The sequence below is a fragment of the Gracilinanus agilis genome, chromosome 2 (assembly GCF_016433145.1).
Source record: "Gracilinanus agilis isolate LMUSP501 chromosome 2, AgileGrace, whole genome shotgun sequence".
Taxonomy (NCBI): Eukaryota; Metazoa; Chordata; class Mammalia; order Didelphimorphia; family Didelphidae; genus Gracilinanus; species Gracilinanus agilis.
This window is the reverse complement of record NC_058131.1, coordinates 164,844,590-164,862,266: the sequence shown is the minus strand read 5'-3', so window position 1 is coordinate 164,862,266 and position 17,677 is coordinate 164,844,590. Positions and strand designations below refer to the sequence as shown.

Here is a 17,677-nt window from a genome sequence, read left to right as displayed (position 1 = left end):
AGACTAAATTCTAAAGAATTGTTGAGAGAGAGAGAGAGAGAGAGAGAGAGAGAGAGAGTGAGTTAGTTTTATTTTTTTATTTTTATTTAATAATTTTTAATTTTTAGAAAAGTTAACATGGTTACATGATTCATGCTCTTACTTTCCCCTTCACGCCCTGACTCCCCCCCCCCCCCATAGCCGATGCGCATTTCCACTGGTTTAAACATGTGCTCTGTGTGTGTGTTTTAAGGGACCTGCTCCTGTTCACAGCTAATATGTATCTGAGCCTTGCTGGCTTTGGATCTTGGGTCTTTTAACAACACTATTATGCTTCCTTTAAAAAGATGAAGACAAAATAAATACAAAGTAATTGGGAGTGGGGGAGTAAAACACTACCAAGTAGGAGAAAGAAAAGAAGGAGAAACATCCTGCAGAAGGCAGTATTTGAGATAAACCTTGAAGGAAGCTAGGGATTCTAAGGAGCTGAAGTGAGAAGGGAATGATTTCCAGGCTGGTGGTATATAGTCTGAGCAAAGGCAGGGAAGTGTCAGGGATGGACTATCTTTTATCACAGTGTCAAGAAATGTTGTAGAATGCATGAAAGGGAGTAACATGCAATAGGCCTGAGAAACCAGATCGTGAGGGGTTTTAAATGCCATACACAGAGGAGCACATGGGCAAGAAGGATGGTTCAGAAAGGGCACCAAGTCGTTGTTTAGGTTTTTTTTTTTTAATCTTTACCTTCTGTCTTAGAATTGATAATGTATATTGGTTCTAAGGCAGAAGAGTGTAAGGGTTAGGCAATGAGGGTTAAGTGACTTGCCCAGGGTCACACAATGAGGAAATGTTCAAGGTCATATTTAAACCCAGGACCTTCTGCCTCTAGGCTTGGCTCTCAATACACGGAGATACCTTGCCTTTGTGTGCCTTGTTTAGTTTTTAAGAAATATTACCTACATTGATATACAACCTTTCTAAATAATAAATCCTGGTGTCCTGGGCAAGCCTGCAGATAATCTTTGCATTCCTGATTCCATACCTAGATACAAAACCTCATGTAGAAATTCAATGAGGAGAATATGTCAAGTCAAACAGAGGTGGAATTGTCTTCACTCACATGTCATACAGGAGTCTTCCTGCTGAAGCTGTCCGCTCTGCATTCCGTTCAATGATATACATCTCATACTGAAACAAAGACAATTCACATTTGACATTATCAATTGTCTCTGGGCTAGAAGGCAGCGTTAACACAGTGCAAACTATCATCATCAGTAAAAGTTTTTTAAGTACTCACAACATTATATGTCAATGAGTCAAAAACACTGAAGGATTTTTTAATAGTGAAAATGGATTTTAAAAATATTAGATGCAGTTAAAAAAATAGAAAGTATGGTAGGGTCAGCAGTCTCTTTAGCTTTGCCATTCACTGCAGGGGCTTAGCAATGTCATATAACAGTGATGGTGAACCTATGGCACGGATGCCAAAGTTGGCATGCAGAATGCTCTCTATGTGTACTAGGTCATTCCCCACCACTCCTCAGTTCATTACTAGAAAGGCAGAGGGAATCAGGTGAAGCTGCTCCCTTCCCCCTCTCCAACCATGCCTTTTTTCATTTTTTCACATCTCCTTCCCCTCTGCCCAGTAGCCCAATAGGAGCGCACAGGGAGTGAGGTGGGCAGCTTACAGGCTGCAGAGCTAGAGGGAAGCAGAGCACTTGGGCCACTCTTTTCCCCTTCTCTACACTTGCTGAGGACATTCCTGACTTCACCTGCATGTGTAGGGTAAGGGAGAGGTGGGGCACGTCTGGGAGTCAGTGGGGAGAGAGGCATGGTATGTGGTGTGTGTGTGTGGAGGGGGGGAGGGCTGGCACTCTATCACTAAAAGGTTCTCCATCTCTGTCATATGTGAAAGGCAGAAAAGGGGACAGAGAGAAAAGCAGGGAACAGGATTCAATTTCAATTTAAAACATTCAATTTTACTAACAGATTCAAAAACAAAAATGAAAAATAGTCTCCTGTCCTCAAGGGGCTTACATTCTATAGGGAGAAACAACATGCAAATTGCCAAGTTATACTAACACAATCTACTCATTTTGCAGATAAAGAAACTGAGGCTCAGAGAGATAAGGTCCTATAATTAATCTGGAAAAAGCTAGGGACTTGGTAATTTGGGAAAGGAGAGAACACCAGTGCCTAAAATAGAAGAGGACAGCTAAAAGAAGAAAACTAGAGAAAGGCAAGAATATGAAAAAGAAGGGTGTAAGGTAAGGCATCACAGAATAACACTGAGAATTACTTCAGATACTCCTATTGTAATATACTATGATAATAATAAAAACAGTAATAATTAGAATTTATATAGCTTAGTATATTGTTCACCACAAGACCAAAAGAAAGGGGCTTTTATTATCTCCTTTTAATAATGATCATAATAATGGCTAACATATATAGAGTACTATGTGCCAGTTTTTGTGCTAAGCACTTTACCATTATCTTTTACAGATGAGGAAACTGAGCCAGGCAGAGGTGAAAATGACTTGACCAGAGTCATACAATTACTAGATGTCTGAAGCCTAATTTGAAGACTCAGGTCTTCTTGATTCTTTACCTAATGCTCTGTGTCTCCTAGCTGACACCAGGACTAATGCTCCAGAGCAGAGATTTTTAAATCTTTGTTATATCATGGATTCCTTTGGTAGTCTGGTGAAATCTACCTCTCAGAATAATGTTTTCAAATGCATAAAATAAAATACATAATATTACAATTATACTAAAATACATTTACCTACGTCAATATAGCAATACATAAAAATAGCTAGCATTTTTATGGAGCCTTAAGGTTAGGGAAACTCTTTATAAAGAACTAACTCATTTAGCCCTTGTGACACTCCCAGTAAGGGAAGTGCTACTATTAATAAATATTTCCATTTTGCAGATGAGGAAATAAGTTGGGAGAAGTTAAATGACTTGTCAAAGGCCACAGGGCTAGGGAATGTCTGAGGCAGGATTTGAACCTGGGTTTTCCTGACTCCAATGAGCTGCCTAGCTGCTCCCTAAAAGCAAGATCATAGACTACAGATTAAGAATCCCGGCTCTGGAACTTGACATCCTCACCTTTGCCTGGTTTTGGGAACAGTGTGTACACAAACTACACACTCAAACTATGTAATAGTTATATATACACACAATATATAAAAACACTGTACATATACAATATACATTTACACTGTAATACATTATACATACGCACTCATACACTATGTGTAAAATATATTACATATAACAAACTCACTATACATACATTCATATTATAGACACACCACATATATACTCACTATATACACGTACACTATATTTATACACACTATACAAATACGTACTCACTATACACTCACTATAGACATATTCACAGACATACACACTTGAACTATACATTTACACTCTATATATTGATAGCACATACACACTACATAGACATGCACGCTATATATACATTCACACTACATGCATACATGCACACAGTATAGAGTACACCCCCACTTCCCTTTAGACGCGCGCACGTAGGGACACGCCGGGACAGCCCCACAGCTGCACTGACACACGAGAGCGCGCGCCCCCACACGCACGTCCGGTTCCCAAACACAGGCGCGCGCGCGCACGCCGGACCCTGACCTGGATATTGAAGTCGGCCGGGTAGAGGCTGCGCGCGGTAATGAGCCAGGCCTTGGCCGCCCACAGATCTTGCTGCACCAGTTCCCGGGCTCGCTGCACCAGAAACTCACAGTCGCCTATGGACGACATGACGCTGGAGCAAGCGAGTCCCTTGGACTCACTGCCCGACCCTCCGACCCCGGGACCCGAACCCGTGGAAAGCCTACTGCGCATGTCCAAAGCCGTGCCATCGCCTCCTGAGACTGGCTCCATTTCTCCGGGTTTTATCAGAAGCTTTTTAGCCCTGCCCCAGGCCGCCCTCTCACCGCGTTCGTTTTCCTGAACCGTTCTATTTTAGTGGCGGTCCCAGGCAGCAGTAAAATATGGAGAACTGGATTTTATCTCCCGTTCGACCCCGGCCATTCCCAACAAGCATGCGCAAAGGAAAGGAATACTATTGGCCGTCTGGTTGTCCCTCCAATCCCTCTCTTCTTTCTTTTGTTGTAACTCTTTGAGGGGGAGGAGCGGCGATCCCGGAATCCGGTCGCGAGGTGTTAGAGCCTGGGCCTGGGGAGGGGGAGGAGCGAAAGAAAAGAGGCTGTGCCTGTGCTGGCTAACTGCGCATGCGTGAGGGACAGGGGGCGGGGATTTGCCTTTTGGCGGTTGGAGTGTGAGAAAAGGGAGACTCGGGGCCGGTTCCAGGGCCAGAGATCGGTTAGGGCCGGCGTTTCTCGCATCTAATCCTGGCTATCCACTTAACCTAGATGCCTCTCCCTGTTTCTTTTGAAAGGCCAACCAACCTTCCATTTGTGTCAGGTTACTAATCTTAGCTTTATCTTCTGTTCTTCACTATATCTAAGGGGCAGCTAGGCTCAGTGGTTCACAGCACTGGGCCTGGAGTCAGGAAACTTAAGACACTCAGACCGTAGGCAAGTCCTCATCTGTAAAAAAAAATGGGCTGAGGAAAGAAATGGCAAAGCACCCCATTATCTATCTGCTAAGAGAACTCTGCAAGGGATTATGAAGAGTCAGACATGATTGAACAACATATATCAATTCCTAAATTTTGACCACTATCTCTCCACTCGCAGGTCTACCATCTGAAGCCGAGGCTTGATCAGCTCTTTTAGATTATTGCAAAAACTTCCTAATTAGAAGTGCCTCCTTCCTTGTCTCTAACCATTTTATTACTTCTATAAAGCAAGGCTTCATAAATATTGGTTGGTTAATTGATTTATGTCCAGTAAAGCTCTTCTCTGATGATAGTTAAATGACTGAATTTACCCTCGATTTTCTAGGACAATACCAGGAGAATAAAAGCTCTGTCAGGGCTTTCTAAGGGTATAAGGTTTCTAATAACAAAATAATAACCTGAGTCTATCCTTTAGGATACCAGCCTAAATTAGATCAATAGCTGGGATTTAAATGTCAAACAATAATTTTTTATGCACATGCTCTGTACCAGGCCCTTTGTTAAAAGAATGAAACTACCCCCAAAGAGATTACATCCTAATGGGTGAGAAAAATGCATATAAAAATATATGTAGCATAAATACAAAGTTTATAAATATATACTCAATAGTTAGGACAGGGACTCAGATTCCAAGAGGTAGCATGGCATAATGAAGATTGTGCTGGCTTTTGAGGCAAGGAAAATCTGGGTTTAAGTCCTATCATTGATACATGTTAGCTTTGTAACCCTGGACAACACTAAACCTTGATTAATTTTCTTAGTCTTAGTAAATTACTGAACATGTTTCATGCAGATTAGTTAAGAAACTTTTCTTACCTGACTTGATTGGGGAATCCCTAGAATTTTGAAATCTGTTATTTCATTTTTGATCCTTAGAACAACCCTTTAGGTGCTATTGGTATGTATGGTTATTCAGGGAGGATAGTACCTCTGATGTGAAGGCTTGCTGAGCCTTTTTGAGGGCTGCTCACATGCCTTTGGTGCCCACCTTTCTCTCAGCCCTCTTACCCGTGACTCCAAGAAACTGTAGTGTGCTTGGCAGCTATACACTGGTACTGACGTGGGCTGAAATGTCCCACACACCCTGCCAAGTAGCTGTAAACAACCAAAAGAACATGGAAACAATAACTAATTGATTAGTATGGGCCCATCCTTCAGATAAGACATATTAGTCACTTAGATTTACAATTATGAGAAAATTTACATCGATCTTTAGCCATAACCTATAACTTTAGTTGGGGGTCTCTGGATAGTTTCCCAGTCAAGCAGGACTAGGTTCAAACAATGTTTAATTTCTTGAATCTCTCCCAGAAAAGAGAAAAATTTGACAAAGTCGCTCTGGGGTGTTTTAACATATCATTAGCATCTCATTTACATTGCTGTTTGCTTCCTCCACCTCCCTTCCAAACAGAAGAAGGGGACAACAAAACTTGAGATCATTGTGAAATTGCTATTTTTATTTAGTCATTTTAGTCACATCTGGCTATATGATTCCATTTGGGATTTTCTTGGTAAAGATATTGGAATGACTTGCCATTTCCTTCTCTAGTTTATTTTACAGATGAAGAAACTGAGGCAAAGTTAAGTGACTTGTCCAGGGTCACACAGCTAGTAAGTATCTGAGGCTAGATTAGAATTTAGGAAGAGGAGACTTCCTGACCCAGGCCTAGCCACTCTCTACTGTGCCATCTAGCAGTATCTTACTTCATTTATAGATAAAGAGGTCACTTGTAAGTAGCAGAAATAAAAGTTAAACCTAACTACAAATATACTACTCTTGACTATGGCAAATCACTTAATTTCTTTGAGCCTTAGTTTCCTCATCTCCAAAATGGACATAATAACTATAGGGCCAACTTCATAGGGTTATCATAATTAAAATAAGTCTTTGATTTAGAGTTGAAAGGACTTTAGAGTTAATTCATAATGTACATAGAATACTTGGTAAGTATTTTTAAGGATAAAGACAATTTGTGATTTCACTAACATAGGGAACTCTTTGTAAAGAAACAGTCTACTGATGGAGGGGGATAACTTTCTCTGCAATTTATAGCAATGTATTAATGACATTTTCCCCCCACGTACCTAAAATCTTACATTTCTTTAGTGTTTATGATTTTGAAAGTGCTAATAGGTACATTGTTTATTTGATCCTCTTAACAGCCCTTCAGTGAGTTAGCATCATCATTATTATCCTCATTTTATAGATTAAACATACTGATATCAAATAATTTTGGATCACAAGCTACTAGGTGGTAGGCCCAGGTCTTCAACCCAGATCTTTTTAGTCTTCCTATTATATCTTGTGTGTTATGATGGTCTTAACTTTTTCAAAGTACCACCATATACTTAAATTTATCTTTCCATAAAATGATAAAGGGGAGAGGGGTGATAAGATATGTATAGGAGAAGAGCTATATAGTTACTGAGAAGGGGCCTATCTCTGGAATGCAATCACAAGAAACTACAACTTTAGAACTTCCCTCTTATGAAGAGGCAGGGATTTACCATGAAGAGGCAGGGATTCACAAACAGTATTTCTGGGTTTAGAGCTGACTTAATGATCATCCCATGATTAGTTGATCCCATGATCTGCATTTTAAAATTTTTAATAGTTTGTTGTTGTGGTTGTTCATCTCCAATTGTAGGAATTCAGTCAAATATGGTTTTAAATTAATATTTAAGATAAATATTAGTGAAATTTCCTCTCTGTTAATACTTTTATTTACAACCAAAAAAATCCAAGGTATTCAGAAGTAATTATAATTTAGGGGAAAAAATTGAGACACTTAAAAAACTCTCATAGAGTTTGATTTGAGATTAATTTCCTCATTTTTATAATGGTGATAACAATACTTTTATTGCTACCTCCCAGGCATGTCACAAAGATATCAGTCTCAAGTGCCTTTTCATTTGGGGACAATTCTTGTCCATCTCTCTCTACAAATACTGAATGGAGGATTTACCCAATGTTACAGAGGTCTTCCTTTGGTTGTGTCTGTTCCTTCTCAGTTTTCTTTGTTGGATTTTTAGCCCGGTCATGACCGTTAACATGGGTATCCTCCAAGGCTGTAGCCTGGGTCCTCATCTCTTCTCTCTCTACATTTTCTCACTTGATGATTTCATTAGCTTTTATCGGTTCAGTTATCATCTCTATACAGTTGATCTTCAGATTTGCTTATCCAGCTTTAACCTTTCTGCTGATGTTTAGTCTCACATCTCCAATTACCTATTAGACATCTAGAACTGAATGTTCCATGAACATCTTAAACTCAAAATGTCTCAAACTGAATTCGTTATTTTTCTCCCCAAATTCTTCCCACTTATGAATTTTCCTATTGAGGACATCACCATATTCAAAGTCACCTAGATTTGTAAGGAGACATCCTTGAATCCTCATTCACTTTCATAGAACATATTTAATCTAGTGCTAATGCCTATCATTTCTATCTTCACAATATGTTACCTTCTGTGGATATAGCCACCATAGCTGGTCCTTATTCAAATCCCTCATGCCAATTCGTGATTAAAACTGAACTAAAACTTTTGGGACACCACATCTGAGTGTATGTGTATAATGCATATACAAATTATATGCATGTATACCTAAATGCACATGTATAAATATATACAATATGGTATTCTAGATAGATACATATGCATATATATAAGATATAAATAAATATGCAATAACTCCAAGTATTATATTTTATACAGTGTATTAATAATCACTTGAAGTAGAAAGAAAATAAACTAAAAGAAATAGAAGTTCAAATATAATTAACAAAAAGTAAACCCACGTAAGTTCTCCAGTCTGCTTCTGCCACTGTGATCTAGGGAAAGAGAGAGAGAGGGGCGAGGCTATACAAAACTTTATCCTCCTTATGTTAGTACTTAATGTGAGAAAGAAAGTGGGATGCTGGGAATTGTAGTTCAAGGGTACAGAAATGAATTACACAATCCCCCCTGTGATTCCATTGGAAAATGAACATGTAGAAATCTCCCAGATTTACATGCCTAGTTTCACCATGGAATCAGTACACATAACCAACTTATATCTCTAAAGATTTTTAACTAGAGGTACATATAATATTGTACTTTCTAAGGGGAAATTACAATAATTTGGGGTTAAAAGGGAAATAAAAGAGAAAGAAAACAAAACCAATGATTGTGAGGCACATTGACAAAAAGCCAATTAGGGGGCAGTCCCCTTTGACATAAAAGTGTACATTCAAAATAAATGCATCCAACCCCCCCACAGTTCAATTTTACTACATCCCAAAGTTCATTCTGGATCTTTTGGTGCAGTGTGAGATTTCTATAGTTATCTCCATGGTGCCTTCTCTAAACAGTTTACTTTCTTGAGGGTGGTAGCAAGTTTCTTATCCTAAAATTACTCTCAAATAAGAAAAAATTTTATAAATCTAGAATTCTATGACAATACAATCCCCCTGAGGAGGATGTTGACCAATACATAGATCACTCCAGGATACATGGCTGAGTTAGGAGGTATATGAATCAACTGTCAAAAGAAAAATCAGAAACATAAAAAACCAAATAAAAGAGAAAAAGTAACATGGATGAAAAATAAAATATCACTGTGGATCATGGCCAAGTTAAAAAGGAAATAGATCTCATTTTTGAGTAAGAAACCTTTGTATTCTGCCTCTGTTTTGCTAACACAGTGTGTTACTGATTGTGAACTATTTTTGCTTAAAAAATTTTTTATCATTGTTTTTCTTTGTGCAATAGAATATTTGATTTTCTTTTCTCTCTCATTTTTTTGTACTTGAAGCACATGTTACCAGTATCTTAAAACAATCAGAAAATTCAATATATGTGACAGGATATAGGCACTGAATTCAAGAGTCTTTTTCTCCAATTTCGATACTTGTTTTACAGAGACTTCTTCACTATTTGGAGAGGAACAAACTGAAACAGTTAACATCAATAAAACAATGGAGTTTTAAAAGGCTTAAAAATTCACCTCCAGACTCTTTAAGGTTCCTTCCCCTCAGTATCATCATCCATCTAGATTCCTTTGGTCACACTTCTGGGGTTCCCCATATCTGTGCTGGGCATAGTGTGGATGAACCCCATATTGGATGTGTTGCAGAGACTGGGCAGGTCAAAATGGCAAGGGGGTATAGGGAAATGAATCTCCCCTCTGAATCTTAAGAGTACTCAAGCTATCAATTAAAAGGTATCCAGTCAGTACAAGCAGGAATGATAGCAAGAAAAGACATCCTAAAACTTTGGTAATGCACTGCTCTTTTATAGAATTGGCCATGCTTGCAATTCTACTCCCTGTCCATAGGTAGCACTACCCTAGTATGCACTGCCTAAAGTTAAGATGTTTGGAAGAGTAACCTTCCTTCCCCTCCCCACAGGGGTAAAAATGCCAGGAAGTTACTTGCTTCCCCTGCCATGTGGGTAGGGAGTTAAGAGGGTGGAAGCATCTCCTAAGTTAAAAGCCTTTAGGAGGCTAATTGTTGCCCAAGAGAAACACCTAGACTTCCAAGGTAGCAGCAAGTACTCAGGTGTTAGCAATGCAGGGGAAAGAGGGATTTACACCTCAGCCTCTGCACAGCTTGCAAGGACCCCCAGTCAGTGTTCTCAAGAGAAGTGGTGAGGTAGGTGGCTGCAGGCTTGGAAAGGACCCCCAGGCAGTGTCTGGTCAAATGTGGGAGTCAGCAACAGCAGCAGTAGCAGCAGCTGGGGAAGAGCCTTTTTAAACTAATCTGTCTTTTTGTCTATTAAAAAAAATGCTCTACCAATTTAGAGAGGAGTAAGGGTTTAAACTCCAGACCTCTGGTCACCACAATGTAAAATTTAAATTAATATGCAATAACTCCAAGTATTATATTTTGTAAAGTTTATTAATAATCACTTGAACTAGAAAGAAATAAAATACAAAAAGTAAAAGCCTGAGTAAAGAGAAGTTTTTCCAGCTGCATCTGCACAAAAAAAGAGAGGGGAGGGGTTACATACAAACTTTATCTCCATAAAATAATTTACAAACTTGGGTTTCTAGATTCCAAGTTGACACTAGTTACCTATTCTTTTTTTTAAAACCCTTAACTTCTGTGTATTGGCTCCTAGGTGGAAGAGTGGTAAGGGTGGGCAATGGGGGTCAAGTGACTTGCCCAGGGTCACACAGCTAGGAAGTGTCTGAGGCCAGATTTGAACCTAGGACCTCCTGTCTCTAGGCCTGACTCTCAATCCACTGAGCTACCCAGCTGCCCCTAGTTACCTATTCTTAATGCCAATTTAATCAGCATATTTTATCTTGAGTCTCAGATGTTCCATGAAGTCATCAAGTCACTGGAAGTGTGTTCTCTTGGACCTTAAAAAATAGATGCCATTCTCAAGATAGCTCTGAAAGGAGTTCTACTTCTCAGTTCTAAATCACTTGTAGAGATTCCTAGATAATTCTGCTAATAAGACTTAATACAACTTAGTTGTTATTGCTTTTCAGTAATTTTCAGTCAGATCCTAGACTTCATGATCCCATTTGGAATTTTCTTGTCAAAGATATTGAAGTGATTTATCATTTCCTTCTCCAGAAAGGAGAATTTTTACATTTATATTTTACAGATGAGGAAATTGGGGCAAATATAATTTAAATGACTTGTCCAGAGTCACACAGCAATGAGACCCTACTCAGATTCCATAGTGTTGCTGGATGGACATACAAATAAACTTAGGAGTAAGGTTTAGGTGAGGCCACATTGCTATCAATCCACATTTCTACCTTTACTGTATATAACTGCCAATAACAAAATATCTGGCCTTTCTTTAATATTCTGGCCAAATCTATACTTAGAATGATTAGCAGTGATGGGTCCTTTATTAGGGTTCAATAATACTTGCTGATTGACTTCAGATTTAAGCACCTTAATATCAGAGTAAATATGATTTTCTTCAAAGGACTACCACTCAACAGGGAATGTGATGAAAGTTGGAGTAGAATATCATTTACAGATGCAGGGATATGATTTTTCTTACTCTATTATGTCTTTCTTCTCTTTCCTTTATTTCTGTTCTTTGGTTATTAGGGATTTAGTGTATTAATTCATTAATGACTGTTTCGGGGCAGTCCTTGATGTATAAAGTTGATTTTGAGGTATTAGGGAAAACAAATGCTACCTCTGTCCAACAGAACTCTGTCTTTCAAATTATGGAGATATTTAGCTCTGAGACATTTTATTATACCATATTGTATCTTTTTATACTTTAATCAAATTGATGACAAAAAAAGTGGTTAAGAACAGCTTAAATTAAATGCTATATATATATATATAAACTTGGTATCTTTTGTTATTTTTAAGCCCAAGGAGCCCAAATAAGTGGCCTATCCAGCAGAGACATTACATGTGAGGAAAGCAGCATGGGAAGGGAAAGGACCCTGGCACTCAGCAATGCTGGATGTGTGAATTGTCTAAGCTGCATGTATTTCCCAAGTGTGTCTTTCTACGAATATACTCCAGGACTATACTCTCAGATCCTACTGATACTGTGTGTAGTTGTGGGATAATATGCCCAGGTATATGGGAAGAATATTTTGATACATTTGTTCTTTGGAAACCATCACAGTAAATGTCTTGCTTTAAGTTATTTTATTTACCTGACTGACTATTGAAAGTTAGCGCCTAGGTTGGGGTTGGTGAACTAGTTTTAAAAGAGTTGACTTAGTACTTTGAACTGGGGTAATCACCTTCTTGGAGATCTAACTTACAAGTATAAGTTGTGGGAACCTATAGTGGGTACTATGAGAAGGTAACCTAGAATCAGTATTATATTCTGTTATTTGGTTTTATTCAACTTATTTTTCTCTTTTATAAGGAGAAGGGGAAAGGGAAAGGAATAAGCATTTATATAGCATCCACAATATGAAAGACATGGGGCTAAATGCTTCAGCAAATATTGTTTTTCCATTTTATAATTGATGAAAGTAAGGCAAACTGCGGTTAAAGTGACTTTCCCAGGCTCTCACAGTACTGGATTTGAACTGGGGTCTTCCTGATTCCATATTCAGTGCTCCATCTGCTGTACTACCAGTTGCCTCTGGAAGGGAATGGGATGAGGGGCAATTCTCTCCCCATCTTAAAAGAGTCACAGAAAATAAAGAATATGATTGCAAATTGTTAACGGAATGTTAAACTGACTATAGAGATGAGTCTATACCGTAATCTTTTTATAATGTATGAATAACTTTCTAGTTGGCTGTGCAAACAAATTAGCCACATCTGAGGACTTTAAATAGGTAAGTACTGTAAGAATTTCAGAGTTCAAAAGGGGAACGTTTTGAAAGTCAAGGCCTACCTGAAGAAGAAAAAGCTTACAGGGAGTTGCGTATGAATGAAATTTCTCTCTCTTCCTCTAAGGTTTAAAAGGGAACTACTAGGACAGTAGGATACATTATATTTAGTAAAGAATAGAGACACACTCCAGAGATATATAAATACAAAGAGAGAAAAGAAGCTACTTCAAGGAGCATGACCCCCAACAATCAAGAATTTGACTGTAGGGGGGAGTCAACCTTGGAACTTCACATAAGAACTCTACAAAGAGAGAAAGAACCCCTTACCACCTACATCATCAATGATTATGAGTTGTCTTTGCCACACATGTGCCTCACTACCATTGTACTCTAAATTTGAGCCAACTCTTATCCTGGATTCTATGTTTACTTGTGAGAGAGTGTGTTGCTGGTTTAGGGAGAGAAATGTTTTGGTTCTCTTTTGCTTATAGAAACAAAAACAAAACCCTTACCTTCCATCTTAGAATCAATACTGTGCATTGGTTCCAAGACAGAAGAGCAGTAGGCAATGGGGGTTAAGTGATTTGCCTAGTCACATAGCTAGGAAGTGTCTGAGGTCACATTTGAACCCAGCATCTCCCATATCTAGCCTGACTCGATCCACTGAACCACCAAGCTGCCCCCTTTGTGTCTCTTCTTGCTATGCCATTTGAGTAAATGCCTTTTACTAGGAGCTAATTGAGTTGCCTAGATAATTGTTAATGAGAAATACATTGCTTGGAGACCTTGTGAGCTATGGTATTGATATTAAAGATCTACAGGGTTACCTAAGCACCCAAGGGTAGGTGCCCACTCTGAGCATCCAGATTCTAGTGGGATTCAGGGAATTAGCTCAGATATGGTGATACTGAAGGAATTTAGTAGAATCTCTTTTTTTGTTCTTCCAAAGAATGCTTTTTTGAAAAACTGCCAAGGAAGTATACAGTCTATGCTTATTATTTTTTTTCAGTCATTTTTCATTGATTCATTCATTCATTCAATAAGCATTCACTGAGTACTGGCTGTTTGCATAGCATAGTCCTAGGAATTATGGAGAATACAAAGAAAGTACAAGATATTCTTTTAAAAATTATTTTTAATATTCTTTTCTTTTAAATTTCAAGTTCCTAATTTTATGTCTTCTCCCCCTTTCCTACCCACTGAGAAGACAAGCAATATATCAGTTACACATGTGAAATCATGCAAAACATTCTCATATTAGCCATATTTAAAAAACAAAGAAGAAAAACAGACAATTATACTTCAATTTACATTAAGGGTTCATCAGTTATTTCTCTAGAGATAGATAGCCTTTTTTTCATCATGAATCTCTTTGAATTGTCTTGAGTTATTGATCAGAGTAGTCAAGTCTTTGACAGTTGATTGTCATATTACAACATTGCAGTTACTGTGCACAATGATCTTTTTCTTCTCATCTCACTTTGTATGAGTTCATATAGGCCTTACCATGTTTTCTGAAACCACCCCCTCTTCATTTCTTATAGCACAATAGTATTCTGTTTCAATCATGTGCCACAGCTTATTCAGTCATTTCTCACTTGATGAAGAGCCCCTTGATTTCTAAATCTTTGCCAAAGGATTGCTATAAATATTTTTGTATACATTGGTCCTTTTTCTTTTTTTTTTTTTAACCTTATTTTCTGTCTTAGAAACAACTCTAAGAGAGAAGGGCAAGGACCAGGGCACATAGCTAGGAAGTATCTGAGGCCAAATTTGAACCAAGGTCCTCCCAACTTCAAGCCTAGTCCTCTATCGTGCCACTTTACTTCCCCTCCTTTTCCTTTTTCTTTGACCTCTCTGGGGTAGAGCTCTAGTAGTGGGATTTCTGGGTCAAAGGGTATACATAATTTTATAGCCCTTTGGGCATAGATCCAAATTGCTCTAGGATGTCAGGGCATTTTCCTTGATAATTTCTTGAAATATATGACTAGGGCTCTTTATTTGATCATGGCTTTCAGGTAGTCCAATAATTCTTTTTTTTTTTTTTTTTTTAAACCCTTACCTTCTGTCTTGGAATCAATACTGTGTATTGGTTCCAAGGCAGAAGAGTGGTAAGGGTAGGCAATAGGGGTCAAGTGACTTGCCCAGGGTCACACAGCTGGGAAGTGTCTGAGGCCAGATTTGAACCTAGGACCTCTTGTCTCTAAGCCTGGTTCTCAATCCACTGAGCTACCCAGCTGCTGCCCCCCCACCCCCAATAATTCTTTTTTTTTTTTTTTTTAAATTAAAAAAACTTCTTTTAAACCCTTAACTTCTGTGTATTGGCTCCTAGATGGAAGAGTGGTAAGGGTGGGCAATGGGGGTCAAGTGACTTGCCCAGGGTCACACAGCTGGGAAGTATCTGAGGCCAGATTTGAACCTAGGACCTCCCGTTTCTAGGCCTGGCTCTCAATACACTGAGCTACCCAGTGGTTCCCCCCCCCCCCCAATAATTCTTAAATGATCTCTCCTTAATCTATTTTTCAGATTGGTTGTTTTTTCACAGAGATATTTCACATTTTCTTTTTTCATTGTTTTGACTACGTTTTATTGTTTCTTGATGGCACATAAAGTCCACCTGCCCAGTTTGAATTTTTAAGTAATTTTTTTTTAGCAAGCTTTTGTAGCTTTTTATCCCATTTGACCAATTCTACTGTTTAAGAAGTTCCTTTAAAAAAACATGAATCATGTAACCTTGGAAAAATATTCTTTAAAAAAATGAAAATAAAAAAGTTCTTCAGTGAATTTCGTGCCTCTTTTTACTATTAGGCCAATTCTATTTTAAAGATTTTTTCCCCTTTATTATTATTTTTTGATCCTCTTTTACCAAATGATCAACCACATTGTATAATTTTCTTGTATAACTCATTTCTTTTCCTAATTTTTCCTCCCTCACTCATCTTAAACACATCCAGGAATTCTTAATGGATTTGGGTCCAATGAACATTTTTCTTAGAGACTTTGTTTGGAGCTATTTGCACATTTTTGCTTTTTTCTGATTTTATATCATGGCCTTCCTTATTACCATAGCAACTTCTGATGGCCAGATTCTCTCTTTTTTTTTTTAATTGTTTGCTCATTTTTCAGTTTCTTTCTTGACTTTGAACTTTATTAAAGTTGGGTACTGATCACCTTGGGGTGGGGATATTCTGTCCCAAGCTTTAGACTTTTTTGTGCTTCTGTTTTGAGAGCTAGTGCTGAGGGTCTGCAAATTTTTGGTGCTTCCAAGGTGGTATGATCTAGGGAGAGGTATGAATGCTACTCTTCTAGTCTGTGCTCTTGTCTTTCTCTAGGAAGGTTCTCTGATCTGCTATAACCATAAGCACTAGATCCTCTTTTTGCCTTGAAACTGTGAGCAGGGCCCCTGCTCCCCTGTGAATGACCACCATTGTTCCTCTCCATCCAGAAACTGACTACATCTGGCAGTAGAGTAGCAAATCAGTGGCAGCTGTACTCAGTGTTAGTAAAGGGTGCCCTGTAATCTCTTTGTGAATAATTTTCCATGTCCCTTATCACTTTTGGGCTTAGAGCTCTCAAAGCTAGTATTGCTACTATGACTATGGTTGCTGTCTCCACTTGAGCATGTTTTGGACCTTGGTGTCACAGACTTCTTTTTTTTTTTTAAATTTTAAACATTTATTAATATTTATATTTTAGAAAAGTTAACATGGTTACATGATTTATGTTCTTACTTTCCCCTTCACCCCCCGACCTCCCCCCTCCCCTGGCCGATATGCATTTCCACTGGTTTTAACATGTATCATTAATCAAGACCTATTTCCAAATTGTTGATAGTTGCATTGGTGTGGTACTTTCGATCCCCAATCATGTCCTCATCAACCCATGTATTCAAGTAGTTGATTTTCTTCTGTGTTTCCTCTCCTGCTGTTCTTCCTCTGAATGTGGATAGCTTTCTTTTCCATAAATCCCTCAGAATTGTCCTGGGTCATTGTATTGCTGCTAGTACAGAAATCCATTACATTCTATTTTACCACAGTATATCAGTCTCCCACAGACTTTTTCTACTGACCTCTAGGTTTTCATACAACAGAAAAATGTCTCACCCTGACCCTTTTTTAGCTCTGAGACTACAATATTTGATTTGAGTATTATTTTAAAGTGTTTTTGGAGGGGAATATTGAGATAATTCAGCACAGATGTTGCATCTAATCTGCCATCTTGGTTCTGCCTCAAGGTATAATCTTTATTCTTAGGAGTTTATATTAAGTCATCAAGTGTAGATACTTGAAACTCTCTAGATATCTTGAATAAAAAGTAATTTTATTCTTATCTCCAGCTAAACTATTAGTTTATAGATTTCCTTGGTGGATTTGTATAATTGCTTATAGTTGACTTCTTAAAAATGGAAATTAAGTTTGTAGGGGGTGCTGTATCCAGGAACAGAATGACTGTATTATTTTGGAGAAGGTGATTTAGTTGGAAACTGCTAATAGATAAATTTAAACTTGATTTCAGGTAAAGCTTCTTTACAGTTAAAGCTATCTAAAAATGGAATAGATTGTCTTGAAAGATGGTTTTAGGCAGAGGCTTGCTGGTTGACTATTTGTTAGCTATGCTCTAAAGGGAATTTCTTGTATGCATAAGTTGGACTACATGGCTGCTGAAGTCCCTTCTATCTCTCAAATTCTGTGTTTCTGAATAAGTAAGAATTCTTTACTTGTTTGCTTTTGGTAGGCTCTATACAAAGCTACTGAGAGCTGAACAATTTTAAAAACATTTATTTCACAAAGCCATATTCTTTGTAGCTT

The 17,677-nt window shown here is 38.2% G+C and overlaps 1 protein-coding gene across 6 annotated transcripts in view; it reads right to left on the bottom strand.

Annotated features, from left to right (window-relative positions):
• The window catches only part of INTS10 (integrator complex subunit 10), a 51,020-nt gene extending 47,148 nt beyond the window's left edge, over positions 1 to 3,872 (bottom strand). For all 6 annotated transcript variants that reach the window (XM_044663524.1, XM_044663526.1, XM_044663528.1 and 3 more), the window contains exons 1-2: positions 3,655 to 3,872; positions 1,100 to 1,167 (exon numbers count right to left, since the gene is read on the bottom strand). In XM_044663524.1, coding sequence (XP_044519459.1) covers positions 1,100 to 1,167; positions 3,655 to 3,867 — 281 coding nt within the window. In that variant the 5' untranslated portion in view covers positions 3,868 to 3,872. The remainder of the gene's footprint in view (positions 1 to 1,099; positions 1,168 to 3,654) is intronic.
• Positions 3,873 to 17,677: the final 13,805 nt, after the last annotated feature.